The 22969-nt window shown below is 40.5% G+C and overlaps 1 protein-coding gene and 1 long non-coding RNA gene across 3 annotated transcripts in view; one reads left to right on the forward strand and one right to left on the reverse strand.

The window, feature by feature from the left end:
• The window catches only part of LOC133543634 (uncharacterized), a 39969-nt gene extending 34778 nt beyond the window's left edge, over positions 1-5191 (forward strand). The window contains exon 4 of the long non-coding RNA XR_009804432.1: positions 5103-5191. This is a non-coding gene — a long non-coding RNA (uncharacterized LOC133543634). The remainder of the gene's footprint in view (positions 1-5102) is intronic.
• Positions 1-22969, reverse strand: part of iffo2b (intermediate filament family orphan 2b) — a 68110-nt gene extending 45141 nt beyond the window's left edge. For both annotated transcript variants that reach the window (XM_061888309.1, XM_061888307.1), the window contains exon 1: positions 22172-22969. In XM_061888309.1, the coding sequence (XP_061744293.1) occupies positions 22172-22650 (479 nt within the window). In that variant the 5' untranslated portion in view covers positions 22651-22969. The remainder of the gene's footprint in view (positions 1-22171) is intronic.

Below are 22969 nucleotides of genomic sequence, written 5' to 3' on the forward strand. Positions count from 1 at the left end.
AGTTTGCAAAATAGCCAATTCATTTTTAAATGGGAAAAATGTCCCGGAAATCTGGGAATTTTTGGAATTTGGAAAGCCCGCGATTCTCGAATAGGCTGAACAGTTTTGAAGTTGGAACGGATTAAAATCGGATGAAAAATGTGAAAGGTAGAGCGTGGCAAAATCTGGAGAAGAAGAAGTAGTTTAATAAATAGATTAATTTTGGTGTAGATGGATTTTTTTGGTGTAGAAAACTATAGGAAAATGCTTCAGAGCATTCACACAATTAAAGATAAAAGTAATTTTGTATTTACGTTCCCGAAATATGTAATAAAGGTATTCATATTCTCTTCATGTCATTTTATGCTCCTTCCTGTGCTGTTGTTTTTAGGTTAAGAGTTTTTATCCAATTAGAATTCAGCTAGCCTATGTTGCCATGCTGTGTGAAATCTGCTCGGGCCTTCAGAATCAACATTGCGGTGGTGCGCGCATTGTATGCGAACGGACACATACAGTTGATAGATAATTGCGATCCAATCAGATCACGAGTTGTTGTCACTAAGGCCTTCTACCTGGCCTCACGTTGAAGGTGACATTTACGCGTCCTGTGATTGGATACTCACCGGGACAGTTAGCGAATGAATTTGAGAACACATACAGTTGATACAGTTGCGATAGCCAATAAGATCACAAGTTGTTAACAGCAGCCTCTCTAGGTAGCCTGATGTTAACGAGATTGTGATTGGATACTCACTTGTCATTCCAAAGTGAGTATCCACTCACAAGTTGCAATTTGGCAAGAAGCAAGAAGTGTTGACCCAAAAAAAAGGAGAAAAAAACGTTGATTAGGTGGCAGATATATATTTGCAAGGCCAATTTTAAGAAGGATATTTAAAGAGAAACTACATCTTGTGAGACGATGTCAGCTATAAAATAGGGAAATGCCCGCCATTTCCACTCGAATCAACTGACTACGAGGAGCTATAACAGCGTTGAATGGGTGCTACAAATTGTGAGTTCAAATATTTCTTAATTTTTATACAGTTAATATCAGAGATGTCCGATACTGGCTTTTTTGCCGATATTCCGATATTGTCCAACTCTTAATTACCGATTTAATCTCAGCCGATACATTTATATACAGTCGTGGAATTAACCCATTACTATGCCTAATTTTGTTGTGGTGCATTAAACAATGTAACAAGGTTTTCCAAAATATATCAACTCCAGTTATGGAAAAAAAATGCCAAAATGGCACTGCCATATTTATTATTGAAGTCACAAAGTGCATAATTTTTTTTAACATGCTTTAAAACAGCAGCTTGGAATTTGGTACATGCTCTCCCTGAGAGAGCTTGAGGAGGTTGAAGTGGGCGGGGTTGGAGGCGCGGGGTTGTTGTAGGGGTAGCGGGGGGTGTATATTGTAGCTTCCCGGAAGAGTCAGTGCTGCAAGGGATTCTGGTTATGTGTTCTGTTGTGTTTAGGTTGTATTACGGTGCGGATATTCTCCCGAAATGTGTTTGTCATTCTTGTTTGGTGTGGGTTCACAGTGTGGCGCATATTTGTAACAGTGTTAATATTGTTTATACGGCCACCCTCAGTGTGACCTGTATGGCTGTTGACCAAGTATGCTTTGCATTCACTTGTGTGCGTGAAAAGCCATAGATATTATGTGATTAGGCACTGCCTTTAAGGTTTATTGGCGCTCTGTACTTCTCCCTACGTCCGTGTACACAATGGCGTTTTAAAAAGTCATAAATGTTACTTCTTGAAACCGATACCGATAATTTCGGATATTACATTTTAAAGCATTTATCGGCCGATATTATCGGACATCCCTATTTAATATATTTTTTGCAATTTTAATTTTGACAGTACCGCATAAGATATAATTTCATTGCTGGTACGGGTTTATTGATTTTTAAATGCGCCAGAAAATAACCCGTTTTGTACACTGTTGGTGGTGATTCAATGCCCAGTAGGGCGTAAATGTGTTCCTGTACAGTATTTCTCCAGCAATGGTCATGTGGTGACATCAATTATGGTATTTTGAGTGGTAATCATTGAAGTCGGACGTCACTGAAGGCCTAGTTGGGAAACGCATGGCCCGCCACTGCCTTTAACCTTCCAAATGAACCAAAACAATCTCTCAGAGATATTCCAAAATCTTCCCTAGTGGATTGGAAAGTTGCTATCTATTAGCATGTAACCTTTTAGGGGGCTTGTCTCCTGCATCTTTGAGCGGCGGGTGTGAGCAATCATAACAAAGTAGGCGTAGTTGGAAATAAATCAGAAGAGGAGAGGAATGCAGATTTACCCACTACACAACTTGATATTTATGGAGTATTGTATTCAAATAAAACAACTATAGGGCCCCACCGGGATGCAGTATTTTAAAAACGCCTTAAAACATTTCCTGTTGCAACAGCACAGTAACAGGAACAATAAAAGCCTGACAATGAGCAGGTCGACATTCGGTAAATGCTATTTTCCGTGACTAGTGAAGTGAATTATTCTTATATTGCGCTTTTCTCTAGTGACTCAAAGCGCTTTACATAGTGAAACCCAATATCTAAGTTACATTTAAACCAATGTGGGTGGCCCTAGGAGCAGGGTGGTAAAGTGTCTTGCCCAAGGACACAACGGCAGTGACTAGGATAGCAGAAGCTGGAACCCTCAAGTTGCTGGCACGGCCACTCTACCAACCGCTCTATACCGCTTCTACCGTATATTGCATGACAATATATTGACCTACAAATTATTGCCTATAAACGATATTATTGTCAACATTATTTTGAGACCAAATTAACCACTGATGAAATAATAAGGAGCTGAGCCGGAAGGCAAAGCTCTCAATTTACCAGTCAATCTATGCTCCCATCCTCACCTATGGTCATGAGCTTTGGGTTATGACCGAAAGGACAAGATCACGGGTACAAGCGGCCGAAATGAGTTTCCTCCGCTGAGTAGCGGGGCTCTCCCTTAGAGATAGGGTGAGAAGCTCTGCCATCCGGGGGGAGCGCAAAGTAAAGCCGCTGCTCCTCCTCATCGAGAGGAGCCAGATGATGTGGTTCGGGCATCTGGCCTAGGGAGGTGTTTAGGGCACGTCCTACCGGTAGGAGACCACGGGGAAGACCCAGGACACGTTGGGAAGATGATGTCTCCCGGCTGGCCTGGGAACCCCTCAAGATCCCCCGGGAAGAGCTGGACAAAGTGGCTGGGGAGAGGAAAGTCTGGGCTTCCCTGCTTAAGCTGCTGCCCCCGCGACCCGACCCCGGATAAGTGGAAGAAGATGGATGGATGAAGTAATAACAACACATAATAATAATGCAAGTATTCAAATGGAATCAACTTGTGTTTCATGGATATTTCAACATTGTAATTGGAATGTAACTTTTTAAATCTTCAAGTTAGATCAAATATATAACATTTTGAACATGAATAATCATCACAACCAAAAGCACTCAAATAGGTTATGTCTCTGATATAAGGAGTTGGTGGTGGACCCTCAAATATACACAACCAAAACAATAAATACAATGGCTAAATGGTTATTGTGACCAAAATTATTATGGTTATCATTATCACAGTATTGTTGAATCTGCTCAAAATGTACAGTTAGTTTTACCAGGGTTGTATTTTTTTTATTTTTTTAAACTTAATAATAATAATAAACTTGAGGAGTTGGGAAGACTATGTCTCCCGGCTGGCCTGGGAACGCCTCGGGATCCCCCGGGAAGAGCTAGACGAAGTGGCTGGAGATAGGGAAGTCTGGGCTTCCCTGCTTAGGCTGCTGCCCCCGCGACCCGACCTCGGATAAGCGGAAGATGATGGATGGATGGATGGATGGAACTTGAGGAGGCAATTCTTGAAGGAATTGTGTGTGAATGCTCCAATGCTGAAGTTGAACTGAAATCCTGAAATATTTTTAGAATTGTTGAAGTAGAGAGCACACAATTCACAAACAGGCTGAATATTTTGAAGTTGGGACAATTAGAATCAAATGAAAAATGTGGGAGTTGTGGATTTTTCAAGTATGTCCCATTGATTTCAATGGGAATTTTCCCCAAATTTGACAATTTCGGGAAAAGCGGGAATTTTTACCAAATGGTAAAAAAAAAAAAACTTCAATGGTCTGAATTAGTTGAAATGGTTGGTGTTGGAATTTTTCAAATCAGTCAAGAAATGTTGAAGTGGTAACATGTTGAATTGAGAAATGGTGTTACGGAATTTTGTTAAAACAGGGAATTATTCCAGTTAAAAAAAACAGATTTGTTTTTTGTCCTAATTAAGAGGAATGTTTTGACGCTGCTCCTCCACATCGAGAGGAGCCAGATGAGGTGGTTCGGGCATCTGGTCAGGATGCCACCCGAACGCCTCCCTAGGGATGTGTTTAGGGCATGTCCAGCTGGTAGGAGGCCACGGGGAAGACCCAGGACACGTTCGGAAGACTATGTCTCCCGGCTGGCCTGGGAACGCCTCGGGATCCCCCGGGAAGAGCTAGACGAAGTGGCTGGAGATAGGGAAGTCTGGGCTTCCCTGCTTAGGCTGCTGCCCCCGCGACCCGACCTCGGATAAGTGGAAGATGATGGATGGATGGATGGTTTTGACGGTGGAACAGATGAAGTGGGTTGAAAAATGTGGGAGGTATATTCGCCAGAAAAAAAGGTTGAAAATAGGGTTTTGGAAAACCAGGAATTCTGGAAAATCCTGGAATTTTTTTCAACTTGGAAAAAGGGTAGTTTAAATTTCCAAAATAGTTGAATGGGTTGAAGTTGGAATGGTTTGACTCGGTTGAAAAATGTGGAAATGGTGGAAGTTTGAAAAATGGACAATTCATTTTGAATGGGAAAAATGTCCCAGAAAACCTGGAAATCTGGGAATATTTAGATTTTTGTCAAGGGAAAGCCCGCAATTCCCGAGTAGGTTGAACAGTTTGAAGTTGGAACGTTTTGAATCGGGTGAAAAATGTGGAAGGTAGAGTGCGCCAAAATCTGGAGAAGAAGTTGAAGAACTTTAATATATTAATTTTGGTGTACAAAACCATATGTGTGAATGGTTGGAAGCATTCACACATTTTGAATAGAAGTGTCATTTAATGTCACCCACATCCTTTTTTCCAGGAATACTGTTTGGTGAAGAAGCAGACCTCCTACTCACAAAGTATGAAAGTAGAAAGTAGAATGCACCTCATGTGTAAACAGTGAGTACCGACATTCATTATTAGTCATCAACCAAACTTGTGCCATCATTGTGTTTTTTTGATGGAGAAGTTAGATGATTTTCTTTTACGACTTGTGAACGGCAGATGCATAAAGAATGACCTGATTCTGCGTATGAATTTGGAACGAGGCTTTAGACATGAACTGGTAGGAATGTATGACGTGAAGTTTTGTTGGATCAGACTGGATTACGCGGCATTATCTCGGACACCCTGAGATCATCACGAGTAGGAGTCACTATGTTTTGTCACAATCGAACCAGTGGGCGCAGAGAATGACGCAACTCTTTTTTTTGAAGTGACACTGCCCAACTAGGCCTACTATGTCAGTGACAATACATCAATCAATCAATCAATCAATGTTTATTTGTATAGCCCTAAATCACTAGTGTCTCAGAGGGCTGCACAAACCACAACGACATCCTCGGTAGAGCCCACATAAGGGCAAGGAAAACTCACACCCAGTGGGACATCGGTGACAGTGACTATGAGAAACCTTGGAGAGGACCGCATATGTGGGCAACCCCCCCTCCCTAGGGGACCGAAAGCAATGGATGTCAAGCGATTCTAACATGATACTGTGAAAGTTCAATCCATAGTGGATCCAACACAACCGTGAGAGTCCAGTCCACAGTGGATCCAACCCAGTAGCGGGAGTCCCGGCCATAGTGGACATACATACAATAGTCTATTATTTGCACACTGTTGACAAGTAAAATACTGAAAATGTGGTCGTCTTAAAACCTCTAACGGCTTAGTGGCCACATGCGTGGACAGCACCTTTTAGCTCCTATTTCCAAAATTGTGTACATTAGTGAATTGGGGTCTTATGAAAAGCATGTAAAAAACAGCTTGGGCTTTAAGAGGTTAAATAGACTTTGCTCACCGAAACCGGATGTTGTGATAAAATATCAATTTCCCCCAACAGCGCCCAAAAATGACGAAAAAGTCATATTTGGGTCACATTGCCTGTAGACAGAAATTCCATTTTAAAGGATCAGATTCCAATCGGATTCGGGGCTCCCTCTTGATCATACTTGCCAACCCTCCCGATTTTCCCGGGAGACTCCCGAATTTCAGTGCCCCTCCCGAAAAATCTCCCGGGGCAACCATTCTCACAATTTCCACCCGGACAACATATTTGGAACAGTGTTAAAGTTGTTTATACGGCCACCCTCAGTGTGACCTGTATGCCTGGCATTCACTTATGTGGGTGTAAAAGCCGCATATATTATGTGACTGGTCCGGCACGCTGTTTGTATGGAGGAAAAGCAGACGTGACGACAGGTTGTAAAAGATGCTAAAGGTAGTGCCTTTAAGGCACCCCCCCAATACTAATGTCCAGGTGAAAATCGGGAGAAATTCGGGAGAATGGTTACCCCGGGAGATTTTCAAGAGGGTCACTGAAATTCGGGAGTCTCTCGGGAAAATCGGGAGGGTTGGCAAGTATGTCCTACGTCTGTGTTTTACCGGATATGTACCGCTCCGTACAGTGGCATTTTAAAAAGTCATGAATTTTACTTTTTGAAACATCCATCCATCCATCCATCCATTTTCTACCGCTTATTCCCTTTCGGGGTCGCGGGGGGCGCTGGCGCCTATCTCAGCTACAATCGGGCGGAAGGCAGGGTACACCCTGGACAAGTCGCCACCTCACTTTTTGAAACAGATACCGATAATATCCGATATTACATTTTAAAGCATTTATTGGATATCTCTACTCAAGACACATTATCTGTAGATAATATTGGCTGCATTTCTCATAGTTGTATGTGTGCCATGTTGTTCCAGACCACAGCAAACATTACTCAACTCGCAAAGATTGTAATAAATCCATTAGAACCAGCCTGCTGTTTCCTCTAACTTGGACACACATATATACTAATGGCCATGCTGAGCCAGTAATTTCCAGAACTTCTCATCCTGTGAGAAGCCTCCATTTTACTAATGATTTCCAATGTTGCAAAAATGTGTAGAATATAAATTAAAATACAACATTTCTGTCAACAAAGATTTGCGTCAGTCTTTGATAGTAGGCTAATGTAGCTAATATAAACACTTACATCATGTGTTGTCTTCATTATAACACTTATATAAGACTTTTAAAGTCATTTTGATAGTAGGCTAATATAGCTAATATAGAGACTTACATCATGCATTGCCTTCATTATAACACTTATGTAAAACTTTAAATTTTATGCGGCCCCAGGCAGGTTTTTGTTTTATATTTTTGGTCCAATATGGCTCTTTCAACATTTTGGGTTGCCGACCAATGCTTTAGCCCTTGTTGTACAGTATGCACCTTCACTATTACATCCTTTAATCTGGACACAAAATGTGACATTCCTATTTAAAAAAAAAAAAAAACATTACAGTGAGTAATGGTCTTCATTTTGTGGATTAATATCCGCGCTGCAACCACATCATTTCCCCATTGCGGTATAAATGAAGTCGTATCCTATCCTGATGAAAAACAGCAGCAACTCTTTTCGTTGTGCGTGGGCTGGACTCCTTAAGTCTGACCTCTTTTTGGCTTGAGGGTTGATGCGGTAAGAGAGAGAGTTTGCGTCAAATCAGTAAAGAGTTTGTAAAAACATGTCCAGGTAATTATCTGTTGACATCATAGTCAATGACACACCCTTCACACAGTTACCAGAATCATCTCTGCAGGGACATGCACATACCCATGCACCATGATGATTTCTTTACACTAAACATAAGCTATAATTCATCTTAATGTGCGCTTGCTTAATGCACAGGAAGGTCACAAGTGCATAAAACAAACAGTAGACTTTAGCTGTGCTCACAAGCTTCAACATAAATGTCACTTTCGCACCCGAGAGTGAAGCAGATTTCTTAACAACACGTTAATGACAGGGATTTACGAGGCCCTTTTTAAAATACAGTAGAGTGCAAACAGGAAGGCTTGCGTGCCCGGGCCACACCGGGGAGCGTCCCGTCGCGCAAAAGAAAAGAAGATGTTCTCATCCGGCACAAATCCTCCGAGTAAAGGGTGTGGGCAGGGCAGATAACGTGAGACATAACATAGTTGTGAGACACCGCCAACTACACAAACATCTTTTGTCATGGCGGAGACCCATACACACAAAACACACCTGTGGATGAAGTCAGATGGAAACAGCGACTACATTCAAGAACTATTTGTTTCTCGTGACCACAGCTATGTCAATGAATGAGGTACAGGGTGTTCTTACTACATATACACTAAAAACATTAATCACATACAGTAACTCATAGTTTTGACTGTCATATGCAGTATATATATATATATATATATATATATATATATATATATATATATATATACATATACACACACACACACCGTATTTTTCGGAGTATTAGTCGCTCCGGAGTATGAGTCGCACCTGCGGAAAACGCATAATAAAGTAGGAAAAAAACCTATATAAGTCACACTGGAGTATAAGTCGCATTTTTTGGGGAAATGTATTTGATAAAACTCAACACCAAGAATAAACATTTGAAAGGCAATTTAAAATAAATAAAGAATAGTGAACAACAGGCTGAATAAGTGTACGTTATATGACACATAAATAACCAACTGAGAAGGTGCCTGGTATGTTAACGTAACATATTATGGTAAGAGTCATTCAAATAACTATAACATATAGAACATGCAAACAATCTGTCACTCCTAATCGCTAAATCCCATGAACTCTTATACGTCTAGTCTCTTACGTGAATGAGCTAAATAATATTATTTGATATTTTACGGTAATGTGTTAATAATTTCACACATAAGTCGCTCCTGAGTAAAAGTCGCACCCCCGGCCAAACTATGAAAAAACTGCGACTTATAGACCAAAAAATACGGTATGTATATATATATATAGTGTAATATATGTAATAACTAACAAAAATTAACAATAAATGTATAACAGAGGGTTCCCCCGGATACGGCCCACCATCGTCCAAAATCCGGCCCGCCGGAAGTACCTAGTTAAAAAAAATGTAAACTTTTTTTTGTGTAATTATTATTTTTTAAAATCTGTCCTTTCTAATCCATTTTCAATCAATTAGTGCGCAAGGAAAAATATTTATATATATATATATATGTGTGTGTGTATATATATATATATATATATATATATATATATATATATATATATATATATATATACACCCACACACACACACACACACACACACACACACACACACACACACACACACACACACACAGTCATGGTCAAACGTTTACATACACTTGTAAAGAACATAATGTCATGGCTGTCTTGAGTTTCCAATAATTTCTACATTTCTACAACTCCTATTTGTTCGTGATAGAGGGATTGGAGCACATACTTGTTTATCACAAAAAACATTCATGAAGTTTGGTTCTTTTATGAATTTATTATGGGTCTACTGAAAATGTGACCAAATCTGCTGGGTCAAAAGTATACATACAGCAATGTTAATATTTGGTTACATGTCCTTTGGCAAGTTTCACTGCAATAAAGCGCTTTTGGTAGCCATCCACAAGCTTCTGGCAAATTTTTCACCACTGTTCTAGACAAAATTGGTGGAGTTCAGCTAATATTGTTGTTTTTCTGACATTAACTTGTTTCTTTAGCCTTGTTCACACGTTTAAGTCAGGACTTTGGGAAGGCCATTCTAAAACCTTAATTCTAGCCTGATTTAGCCATTCCTTTACCACAATTGACGTGTGTTTGGGGTCATTGTCCTGTTGGAACATCCGACTGTGCCCATGACTCAACCTCCGGGATGAATATTAACATTGCTGTATGTATACTTTTGACCCAGCACATTTTCAGTAGACCCATAATAAATTCATAAAAGAACCCAACTTCATGAATGTTTTTTGTGACCAACAAGTATGTGCGCCAATCACTCTATCACAAAAAAATAAGAGTTTTAGAAATGATTGGACATTATGTTCTTTACAAGTGTGTGTAAAATTTTGATCGCGACTGTATATACATATACATACACAAACATATGAATAAATAAATAAATAAATGTATATATGTATATAAATATATATATATTTATATATACGTATATATGTATGTATATATATAAAACTATATAAATGTACGGTATGTATGTATATATGTATGTATCTATCCATCTATATATATATATATCTATATATATATATCTATATATATATATATATATATATAGATATATATATATAGATATATATATATACATACATATTACAATCACCATACAAATTGGACAATGATAGATAGCCAAGTTTAAAACACAGAAGCCTCCAGCTTTGTCATATTCTCGAATTGTAAGTTACGTATTCATGAGCGAAGGTGGGACAAGTAGTGCCAAATCTTGTGACAATTCACAAAATAAAACAATCAATGTAGAGGAAACACTTGTTGAAAGTGCAGCCCAGGAGCCGTTTGTGGCATGCAGCTCCTTTTTTTCTCCTTCTTTTAAGAGAATTTGTTTAGAACACAAAAAGGGTTAACACACTTCATCTCTCTGGCTGCATGAAGGTTCTCTGGGGAAAAAAATATCTGCTCTGGTTACAAAATTGCATTGAAAGCCTTAAGCCACCCTGCTTTCACATTATACACTTGCCAAGCACAATTACGTTCACGCCTTGCAAAACAGCATCACTTGCAGAATAACACGCCTTTCTAATAAAACAGTTATGAAGACATGCAGCCTCTCAGAGGATCAACAGCTTTCACACCTGAACAGGTCCTGACAGAGCTAACCTGTGTTAGGCATGACCAAGTATTAAGTCTAATGATTATGGACGTAGGATTTAGAGGAATTCAGGGACAAACGGTTGCTGTTTGGAGCTAACAGTGGTTTTGTTTTAGCTACGAAAAAAGGAAGCGACATGATACATGGGCATTCCTAGGGCGCCGCCTCGCAGCTTTATCGATATTCATGAATAATCAAGTACAGCAGCAGCAGAAATAAAGAAAGGAAACCATAAACCACATTGTCCTCCCTATTTGATTAACTCTGAAAATGGACACAAATCTTCCCTAATTGTTTTTTTAAGTCAAAACTGAATTCTGCTACATTATGCATCATTTTTGTCATCAGAATATTCCCTGCCTTGTTTTCTACTTTCATGGAATGTTTACAAAAACCTGGAAAAAATATGCCTCAAAGTCACAGCAGCGTATTTAAGCCTTTTTTGTAATGCAACTACAGAACGATTTCAGGGAAGTGGTAGTACAAAACCCAAAACCAGTGAAAATAGCACGTTGTGTACATCGTAAATAAAAACAATACAATGATTTGCAAATCATTTTCAACTTATAATCAATTGAAAAGACTGCAAAGACAAGATATTTAATGTTCCAACTGAAAAACTTCATTTGTTTTTGCAAATAATCATCAACTTGGAATTTAATGGCAGCAACACATTGCAAAAAAGTCACAGGGGGATTTTTACTACTGTGTTACAAGGCCTTTCCTTTTAACAACACTCGTTTGGGAACTGAGGAGACCAATTTTTGAAGCTTTTCAGGTGGAATTCTTTCCCATTCTTGCTTGATGCACAGCTTAAGTTGTTCAACAGTCCGGGGTCTCTGTTGTTGTATTTTAGGCTTCATAATGCGCCACACATTTTCAATGGGAGACAAGTTTGGACTACAGGCAGGCCAGTCTAGCACCCGCACACTTTTACTATGAAGCCACACTGATGTAACACGTGCCTTGGCATTGTCTTGCTGAAACAAGCAGGGGCGTCCATGATAACGTTGCTTGGATGGCAACATATGTTGCTCCAAAACCTGTATGTACCTTTCGGCATTAATGGTGCCTTCACAAAGTTACCCATGCCTTGGGCACAAATACACCTCCATACCATCACAGACGCTAGCTTTTGAACTTTGTGCCTATAATAATCCTGATGGTTCTTTTCCTCTTTTGCCCGGAGAACGCGACGTCCACAGTTCCAAAAAACTATTTGAAATGTGGACTCGTCAGACCACTGAACACTTTTCCACTTTGCATCAGTCCACCTTGGATGAGCTCGGGCCCAGCGAAGCCGGTAGTGTTTCTGGGTGTTGTTGAGAAATTGCTTTCGCTTTGCATAGAAGAGTTTTAACTTCCACTTACAGATGTAGCGACCAAATGTAGTTACTGACAGTGGTTTTCTAAAGTGTTCCTGAGCCTGTGTGGTGATATCCTTTACACACTGATGTCGGTTTTTGATGCAGTTTCGCCTGAGGGATCGATGGTCCGTAATATCATTGCTTACGTTCAGTGATTTCTCCAGAGTATCTGAACGTTTTGATGATATTACAGACCGTAGATGGTGAAATCACTAAATTCCTTGCAATAGCTCGTTGAGAAATGTTGTTCTTAAACTGTTCGACACTTTTGCTCACGCATTTGTTCACAAAGTGGTGACCCTCGCCCCATCCTTGTTTGTGAATGACTGAGCATTTCATGGAAGCTGCTTTTATACCCAATCATGGCACCCACCTGTTACCAATTAGCCTGTGCACCTGAGAGATGCTCCAGATAAGCGTTTGATGAGCATTCCTCAACTTTCTTAATCTTTTTTCACACGTGTCAGCTTTTTTTGAAACATGTTGCAAGCATCAAATTCTAAATGAGCTAATATTTGCAAAAAAATTAAGTTTACCAGTTCGAATGTTAGATATCTTGTCTTCGCAGTCTATTCAATTGAATATAGGCTGATCTGCAAATCATTGTATTTTGTTTTTATTCACGATTTACACAACATGCCAACTTCACTGGTTTTGGGTTTTGTACTTTAAGTATTACACTCAATACACACCAGCTGTTTGATTGTAACGTACGTCTTTGTAGAAGTTTTCATTACCAAATTTGGAGTTGTTGAAATTGCCATGTAAAATTGCTTATGTTAAGTAGCATGTCTATGGCAAAACCAATGTAAACTAGCATCAAGCTAAGGCATTTTAAAAGTGGAGCCTTTCTATACTTTTGAGTGATTTTTCTATCAGACATAATAACCTTTTTTTGCATTCTTTGTTGGCATGGAAAATGGTAACAATACCTTGAGGCAGTTAAAAAGAGTCCGCTCTTGCACTGCTTTGGACATTCCACTCAAAGTGTTTTTACATATTTTTTTTTTAAGAACTGTGATGAATTGGTGACTTGTCCAAGAAGAGTGTGAAGAAAGGTGCAATATATTCCACTTGTGCACCGTCGGTTAATTGTTTGAACACAAACCAAGTTCAGTGCATTAATAAAGTAATGTCCAGTGCAGGTCAGCGGCCTAGACAGATAAGCTCATTTCGGGGGTTTAACCTTTTGACACTTGCAAGTGTGTTGCCGGACAGACGTCTCCAAAACTATCAAACACTTTGTCTTCAAATCCAGTAATTACTGCAAGGCTGCGGCTTGCTAGAGAAAACGAAGGTTGAACAATAGTTATGTAGGGTGCTGAGGCCTGAGCTTTGTGCTTTGTGCCAAGCCGGAATTGCTCCAGGCCGCCCGGGAACGAGGTATCAACCTCGTGGCGAGGTGACGGCTTAAAAAAAAAATCCTTTCCTGAATAGAAGGCGTTCTGGATTAGTGGTTGGGGCAGGTCGGCATCAGGGACGGGCGAGCTTGAAGTACAGCTTGATGAGGAAATAGCCTTCACCTCACCATGTAACCATGTCTTCTTTCAAATAAGATGGCTCCTTTTGTAAGTGAGCACAGGAAGTGAGATCAAAGTCGCTCAATTGTCCGCTCCCATTGATTCACAGACACAGCTAAAATCAGACTTGTTTAATTATTCATGCAGGAAGAAAATACCCAAGAGGTTAACGACCAACAGCCTCTGATTCACTAGACATTATTTCCTTTGTTTTATACATGTGTACAATAAGCTAAACCCTCATAGGATTCCTGCTTTCGGAAGTTTTATTGTTCAAAAACAAGCTTGTAGTCAGCTGTCATTAAAATGTCCACTATTGAAAAAATTGACTTTTAATTATGTTCCAACAATAACAGCTTGGGCTGGGCGATATGGCCTTTTTTTTTAATATCTCGATATTTTTGGGCCATGTCACGATATATATCGCAATATTTAGCCTTGAATGAACACTTGATGCATATAATCACAGCAGTATGATGATTCTAAGTTTCTACATAAAAACATTATTGTGCATACTGCATTAATGTATGCTCATTTTAAACTTTCATGCAGAGAGGGAAATCCCAACTAAGTAAATTTTGCGAAAACTGTATTTATTAAGCAGTGGCACAAACATTCACAGCATTTCCAAAACAAGAAAGTGCAAGATTGTCAGAGACATTTAAAAACAAGCTATGAGTGCACTTTTCTGCATGATGTCACGAAGATGACATATAAAAACAACACTAAATTAAAGTGCACTTTTTGTACAGAACGCCAATACAATAGTTTAAAAAAAAAATAAAGTGCACTTTTGTGCATGATGTCACACAAGATATTTCAATAACTGTCAAATAAAAATGAGCTGCATAATAGGAAATCAAATAGTGTATGTCCTTCGCTATGTGGTAACTTCCTGCGGACGTTATCTCCTTCTGTTGTTGACTATTTTTTTCATACGGTGTTGATCTGGAAATTGTTGCTTCGGCATTTTGTTGGTGTGGCACCGAACGGAGATGTTGACATGCGGAGTTTCAAGCAATCTTCATTCTCTAGCGGGTGACTTTTCAAATGATGCAACATTAGCAGTGGTGCTACTGTTTGTAGCAACTCTTTTGCCTCATAATTGTTTAACATATTCCCGCTTGAAGCCAAACCACCGCCAGACGATGGACCCCGTGCTGTTTTTCCTGGGAATTAATTCTTCCTTCATTTGTTACCAGATTCGCACCTTCTCTCTCTCTCGTATTACCACCCGCACCGCACTGTTAGCATCACAGCTAATGTTACCATGTCAATGTCGCTACCTCTCTGCTCCGCGGGAGCCTGTGACGTTGCACACGTGATGTACGTAAGAAGGTGCGCTTGTGTTACGTTTCTGTGAGAAGGAGAGACAAGAAAGAGTAGGAAACGCATGCAGTGTAATGCCCGCAGCTAAAAGCAACTGCGTGAGAACGTATACTCGAATTAGGGCTGGGCGATATGGCCTAAAAATATCGCGATATACGATATATATCTCGGTATTTTGCCTTAGCCTTGAATGAACACTTGATACATATAATCACAGCAGGATGATGATTCTATGTGTCTACATCAAAACATTCTTGTTCATACTGTATTAAAATATGATCATTTGAAACTTTCATACAGAGAAGGAAATCACAACTAAGTCAATTTACCAAAACTGTATTTATTAAAGTTATTAGCATGTGACTTTTCAAATGATGCTACATATTAGCAGTAATGCTAATATGTAGCATTAAAGTTGTCTATTCGACATATTCTCACTTGAAGCCGAACCACCGCCAGACGATGGAACCCGTGCTGTTTTTCCTTCCTTCATGTACCAGATTTGCACCTTCTTTAGCACCTTCGCAACACTCCGCTAGCATCACGGCTAACGTTAGCCACGGTGCTGGGCGAGGGCGTATACGTATGTGACGTATGACATGACAGTTTGTGACGTATGTAAGAACCTGTGCTTACACGCCGTGAGAAGGAGACACAAAAAGGAGTGGGAAGAGCCTGAAGTGTAATGCCCGCAGCTAAAAACAACTGTGTGAGAACGTATACTCGAATATTACGATATAGTCATTTCCTACATCGCACGTAGACAAACACGCGACATATCGCGTATATCGTAATATCGCCCAGCCCTAACGTGAATATCACGATATAGCCATTTTCTAAATCGCACAGAGACAAACCCGCTATATATTGAGTATATCGATATATCGCCCAGTCCTAAATGATGTCAGCAGATAAATTAGGAGTCTTTTTTTTGTTTACTTACAACTAAGAAACAAGTTGTCTAGTATGTTTACTATTTTATTTAAGGACAAAATTGCACTAAGAAACATATGTTTAATGTACCATAAGATTTTTTGTTAATATAAAGCCAATATACAATTTTTTGTGGTCTCCTTTATTTAGAAAAGTATGGAAATACATTTTGGTACCGGTACTACAGCCTTTGCTTGGTACCTATAAGAGTACCAAGTTCGATTACCATCCCTATAGGCGCCACTGTCGACTTGATAAACAATGTTGTTGCTGAATGTCACAGAGATGCTCAGATGTCAGATCCTCTCTCCTTTAGGCATTTCAAACACGCGCACGTGCTGCTGCCACCGACTTACTGGCACAAACTCATTGAACCCAAAGTGCGACATTTCACAATATTGCTCGATGCTGGCACGGAGCGCTATCGTCCGAGGCACAGCTGACATCAACCTTGCTCTCCTTCTTTCCGTTTGTCACGGCGAGAGGAAGGCATATAACGCCCTCAGCAGGTGCTGCCTCAGCCCCCCGCCCGTCATTAAATGAATGCTGAGGTGCGTGATTTATGACGCCCATCCTTGGACAGTTGAAATTACGTAATGATTTTAGCTGGAATGTGTTTGTGTACATTACTACTGCATATGACAGCTGTAAATCACTGTCTTTCTTGTCAAGCCTCGAACAATCATGTGGATCGGAATTCTCCAGCCACTGCGAAAGAACACATCGGCGATTTAAGCAGAACCTTCAAAGTCGATGGCAACTTAAGTTAAGCAGGTTTGCACCTTGGGCGCCTATTCTCAGGAAAAGTTGATTTTGCATTTAATAGGGAATTGTTTTTTTATTTGCCATATTTTATTATGCCACCACAGAAGTATAGTGGGGATGGCAGAGAGCACGACTCAGTCGAGGCTGTTCAGTTCAGTAATCAGAATCAGAATCAGACATACTTAAGAAAAGTACATTTAATTACCATATTTTTCGGATTATACGTCACAGTTTTTTTCATAGTTTGGCCAGGGGTGCGACTTATACTCAGGAGCGACTTATGTGTGAAATTATTAACACTTTACCGTAAAATATCAAATAATATTATTTAGCTCATTCACGTAAGAGACGAGACGTACAAGATTTCATGGGATTTAGCGATTAGGAGTGACAGATTGTTTGGTAAACGTATAGCATGTTCTATATGTTATACTTATTTGAATGACTCTTACCATAATATGTTACGTTAACATACTAGGCACCTTCTCAGTTGGTTATTTATGCGTCATATAATGTACACTTATTCAGCCTGTTCTTCACTATTCTTTATTTATTTTAAATTGCCTTTAAATGTCTATTCTTGGTGTTGGGTTTTATCAAATAAATTTCCCCCCAAAATGCGACTTATACTCCAGTGCGACTTATATATGTTTTTTCCTTCTTTATTATGCATTTTCGGCAGGTGCGATTTATACTCCGGAGCGATTTATACTCCGAAAAATAAATATGGTATATGTCAAAGGACACGTTCACTAACATTTCCTACTCTTAACAAAATTCCCATTTTTCCAGAATTCCACATTTTCTTGGACATTTTCTTCATTAGGACATTTTTTTCTCATCCTGAACATTACAACCAACAATTTTCCCGCTTCCAAAATGTCAAGTTTTTTTCCAGAATTCCCGCATTTCAATTGCCGTATGTTGGCCGATGGCAGTCAAACATAAGAGATAAGTGTAGACTGCACTATGATGACAATCTGACTCAAGTAAACAACACCAACATTGTATATGTTCCATTGAAAATATGGAACATTACACACGGGGCTCAAAAATCCATCAAAATGTTTTAGTACGACTTTGGTAAGCTATGAAGCAGCACCGCTTGATGGATTTTACTGTGCTTCAAAATACAAGTATTATTATGGTGTGTGTATTAAGTAAGACATTATTTGGTGTTTTCTTTCGCAATATTATGCAAAAGCAACTTTTCTTACCTTCTGGTACCTGCTGATCTGTATTTGGGAACTGCATAAATCCTGAAAAATTGTGCCCGTCCACTTTTGTAGTCGGTTTTGACTTATTTTTCTCTATCTTCTTGTTATGGAACGTTCATCCTCCGCTGTTGCCATTTCTAGTACGAAGTAGTGTAAAGTTCTTACTTATATCTGTCAGTAAACTCGCCATGAAAGCGCTAAAACATACCGGTGTAGTGAGTGTATATTATTCACCCAAGGAATTTTAGTTATTAGACATTTTCAGTCGGACGGTTTTTCACAGTACACATTTCCGGCAGATGAGGACATGCTGCTCCGATATTGATTGAAGTAATGTCTGAATGTCACTAAAACAGTTAGCTCCATCTTTTGACACTTCTTCCACTCGCGTCCTTGCACGCTACACCGCTACAACAAAGATGACGATGAAAAGACGATGCAGAAGGTGAGCCACGTAAATAAGACCGCCCACCAAACAGCGCATTCCGGAAGCGACTGTCAGAAAGCGGCTTGAAGATGATATGTAAAACATCGATGCAACATTTTGACCAAAGAACCACCATTACATGTTATGTAAACCACAAGGAAGTGTTTTACATCAAGAAGAAAAAAAATATGACTCCTCTAATGCGCCTTACATATGAAAAGAGATCAAAAATAGACCATCGGCAGTGCGCTTTATAATCCGGTGCGCCCTGTAATCGGGAAAATACGGGTCTTTTAAAAAGGTTTCTTATTACATTTCTTGAATTTTGAATTTTTAAAAAATCGAAGTCACCCTTTGTTTTGTGCAGGTGTCCTTAATGACGTTGTCGGCTGTTGTCCCTCACCTTTTCACACACCCCGCCCCTACTGTAGCTCACATTCAGAAAGCCCGGAACGTAAACAACCTCATACTTCACGACATGAATGCAAGTCTGGGATGGTGCATGTCGGCCATTCATCATCCTGTGTGTGTGCATGTAGGTGTCCTCTATAGTAAAACTTTAATAAATCACAGGGCTGGGCATGTGAAGATTGTGGGGGCCGGAATGGGATTGAGGGTGTTTTACAAAGCAGTCTGCATGACGAGGGATAAATGGGGGTAAGGCATGGCGAGGGACTGCGAGAGGGCGGGGGGAGTGAAGGACGAAGGAATGGCTGTGCACAAAGACAGAGAGGGGGAGGGGGGGCTCGTTTGGGAACGGAGGCCGAAACGTGTTGGCAGTAAAGAGGATTTAGGCGACGGGACAAAACAAGCCGTGACGTAACGGCAGAGAAGACGTATTGCTGGCCGATGCAGACTGGCAAAGTCTCTGTATACATTACAATACATGGACTAAAGTATTAGGACAGCTGACCGTTACACAAATTAAAGACACCTCCTATTGCAGCTTCCACACTATCCCAGCAATCCTTTACAGAACTCGCTTTGTGCGCTACGGACAGAAAACGTCCTTCCCCAAACTGTTGCCACAAAGTTGGAAGCTAACAATTCAGTCCAAAAACATTGTTTTGGTTCGTTATAAGTAAATCCCGCACAGCAATCTGGCAATTTAGTGTCAGGGGTCGACCACGTGGCACAATGTGTGAGGGTGTTCCCCAATGTGGTTTGATTGATTGATTGATTGAAACTTTTATTAGTAGATTGCACAGTACAGTACATATTCCGTACAATTGACCACTAAATGATAACCCCCGAAAATGTGGTGGTGTAAATCAGAATCGCATTGAAAATATAGAACTCCTGTGAATTTGATAAGAGACAATGGAAAATAAAGTCAACCCGATAATCGTACATTGCGGATATCACCCAGAGCCCAGTTTTCAACACCAAATCATTCCACAAAAATGCGCAGAAAACCGAAGCAAACAAATTACAAAGAATGTAAACTTAGTTCATAGTAGTTAGTTTGTTTCCTTTAAGGCCAAACAAACACATACCAATCGTTGGTTAGAAGGCGATTGCCGAATTCGTCCTCGCTTCCTCCCGTGTCGCTGTCTGTCGTGTCGTTTTTGTCGGTTCGCTTGTATACGGTATATGGCTCAATAGCCTCAGTTTCTTCTTCAATTTCATTTTCGCTACCTGCCTCCACACCCCAACCATCCGTTTCAATACATGAGTAATCTGTTGAATCGCTTAGGCCGCTGAAATCCGAGTCTGAATCCGAGCTACTATCGCTATACCATTCTGTGCTATCCGCCATATTTGTTTCTGGTGGTTTCACGCTGTGACGTCACAGGATAATGGACGGGTGGATATACTGATGGTGAAAATCAGGCACTTTGAATTCGTTTTTCGGGATATTGCGTGATGGGTAAAATTTTGAGAAAAACTTCGAAAAATAAAATAAGCCACTGGGAACTGATTTTTATTGGTTTTAACCCTTCAGAAATTGTGATAATGTTCCCCTTTAAGTCGGGGTCCACGTAAATCAATTCATGGGGACAGAGCAGTGAACTTTAACACCCAAAAAGCTCACTTATCCCGTTATTTTGTATTAAAAGCAATTGTCCCTGCCAGACAAGTGTTTTGTGAGTATTTGTCTTCAGGGGCCTAACACCAAATTCTGGGGCCCTAAACAAAATTGTAAATGCGAACGTTAAGAAACTACTTTTAGAGGCGCCGTAAATACAGGGAGATAATTTGCTGTGTGTGTGTGTGTCTTTGGGGGGGGGGGGGGGGGGGGGGGGGTTTAGAACATCAATTTCCACACTTCTATTAGCCCCGGCCGGGTCCAGTGGATCCGGACACCTTATATGTAATAGAAATGTGTAGGGTGTGTGGTCATTAAATATGTATTCTGATATATGTTCTTCACATAAAATGAGCCAAAGTCAGTGAGTCTTGGTTTGAAAAATTAATTAATTGTATCATTTTTCTTTTAATAAAGAATGAAAAAACTGGTCCCACAGACCCGAACACCACACAAGGGTGCAAAAATGAGCAAAATATGCAAATCTTACATGTTAATATGAATGTGTCTATTGCTATACATATATACATACATATAGCGTTTATACAAAATGATGGAGGTTTTGGGATGTATTATAGAGCGCTTTAGAGGTTTAACAGAGCGATTCCCATCTCCATTGTTAGCTGACTCACGCATTTACGAGTTAGAATGCATTAAAACAAGAAAAACATACATGTTTCTGTCTGACATTAAGGATTGTGAATGATATTCCAAATTCCAAAAAAGTGCAGTTCCCCTTTAAGCAGATTTCTATATGGCCGTGCCTCCACTAGTAGGGAAATGCCGCAGATATCAGGGAGTGGACAATAAGCAGATAAGGGATTTTCCAGAGTTTTCCTAGTAAATGTGTCTAATAACATATGAATCGCTCTGCCGTTTAGTTTTTTGTTTTTTTTCCTAGTCCTTCACTCTCACTTTCCTCGTCCACGAATCTTTCATCCTCGCTCAAATTAATGGGAAAATTGTCGCTTTCTCGGTCCGAATCGCTCTCGCTGCTGGTGGCCATGATTGTAAACTATGTTCAGATGTGAGGAGCTCCACAACCCGTGACGTCACGCGCACATCGTCTGCTACTTCCGGTACAGGGTAAGCTTTTTTATGAGCGACCAAAAGTTGCGAACTTTATCGTCGATGTTCTCTACTAAATCCTTTCAGCAAAAATATGGCAATATCGCGAAATGATCAAGTATGACACATAGAATGGACCTGCTATTCCCGTTTCAATAAGAAAATCTCATTTCAGTAGGCTTTTAAATTTTCTGTTCGTTTGGCTTGAAACTATGGATTTTTATGGACTTTTTAAATTTGACTAAATATATCATCTTCCATACAAGCACGCACAAAATAGACACGCAATGTCCTTTTAAAAGTAGGGAGTAATACAGTGCTATTATTATACTATTTTACTTCACTTTATTATGTTATTGCACTGTATTTGATATTTTATGACACTCTCTTGTGAAAACTTTTTTTAAAAGGGAATTTTTGTATATTAACCCAGTATAATATCCACAGTCGTATTTACTAGTTTGGTTTAAAATTGAGACACACAATATTAGAGACACAGTCATTATATATGTTTTTAAAGGCAGACATGCTTTTGATTGACAGGTGTCCCTAATAAATTGCCCAGTGCTGCACTCACCTTCTCTTATATTCGGCCCTCTCCCGCTTCACTTTGCCCAGCACGTTGTACAAAGCCCTCAGCTCCGGCGTGATGGTGTCTATCTGGACCCCCACCCCGTCCGGGTGCGTCCACGTCACCCCGGGCCCGCGCAGGGTCTCCAGGCGCTCCCCCTGCCGCCGCACGTGGGTGAAGGTCCACATGGTCCCCGGCAGCCGGGACTCCTGACCCCCGTCCGTCTGCACGGCCACCTCCCGGCCGTAGAGCCCGCGGTACTGCGGCCTCTGCAGGGCTTGCTGCAGCTGGCTCTCCAGCAGCCGGTTCCGTCGCTCCAGCTCGTGGACTTTGGCCAGGAAGCAGCGGAAGCGCAGGTTGAGGGTCTTGAGGACGTGGATGTTGGAGCCCAGGTCGTTCCGCAGGGCGCTGGTCCCCGCCGGGGCTTGGCCGCCGCCGGTCGGGGCTGGAGGCGGAGGAGCATCGGGGAAAAAGAGCGAGCTCATGTCGGTGAATCACAATCAAAGGATGGTCTCACTCGGGCTCAATGCGACACAAACTCTCTTTTTTTGTGGCTTTTATCTCTCACATTTCTGCTTGTGTTTATAAAAATAAAGAGGCACCATCATTCAAGATATTTGACGCAGACACGCTGCACTTCCTGCCGCCCGCATGTCCTCCACCTCTTCCTCGATGCGTCCAAACACCACCCAGCCCGTCCTCTCCTCCTTCAAAGCCGAGTACCGGACACTAAAATCGGCCACTGCGGGACCGAAGACGCCGGTTGGTCCTCTGGTGTCCAAGGTTCATGTAAAAAAAAAAATA

The sequence above is a fragment of the Nerophis ophidion genome, linkage group LG02 (genome assembly GCF_033978795.1).
Source record: "Nerophis ophidion isolate RoL-2023_Sa linkage group LG02, RoL_Noph_v1.0, whole genome shotgun sequence".
NCBI lineage: Eukaryota > Metazoa > Chordata > Actinopteri > Syngnathiformes > Syngnathidae > Nerophis > Nerophis ophidion.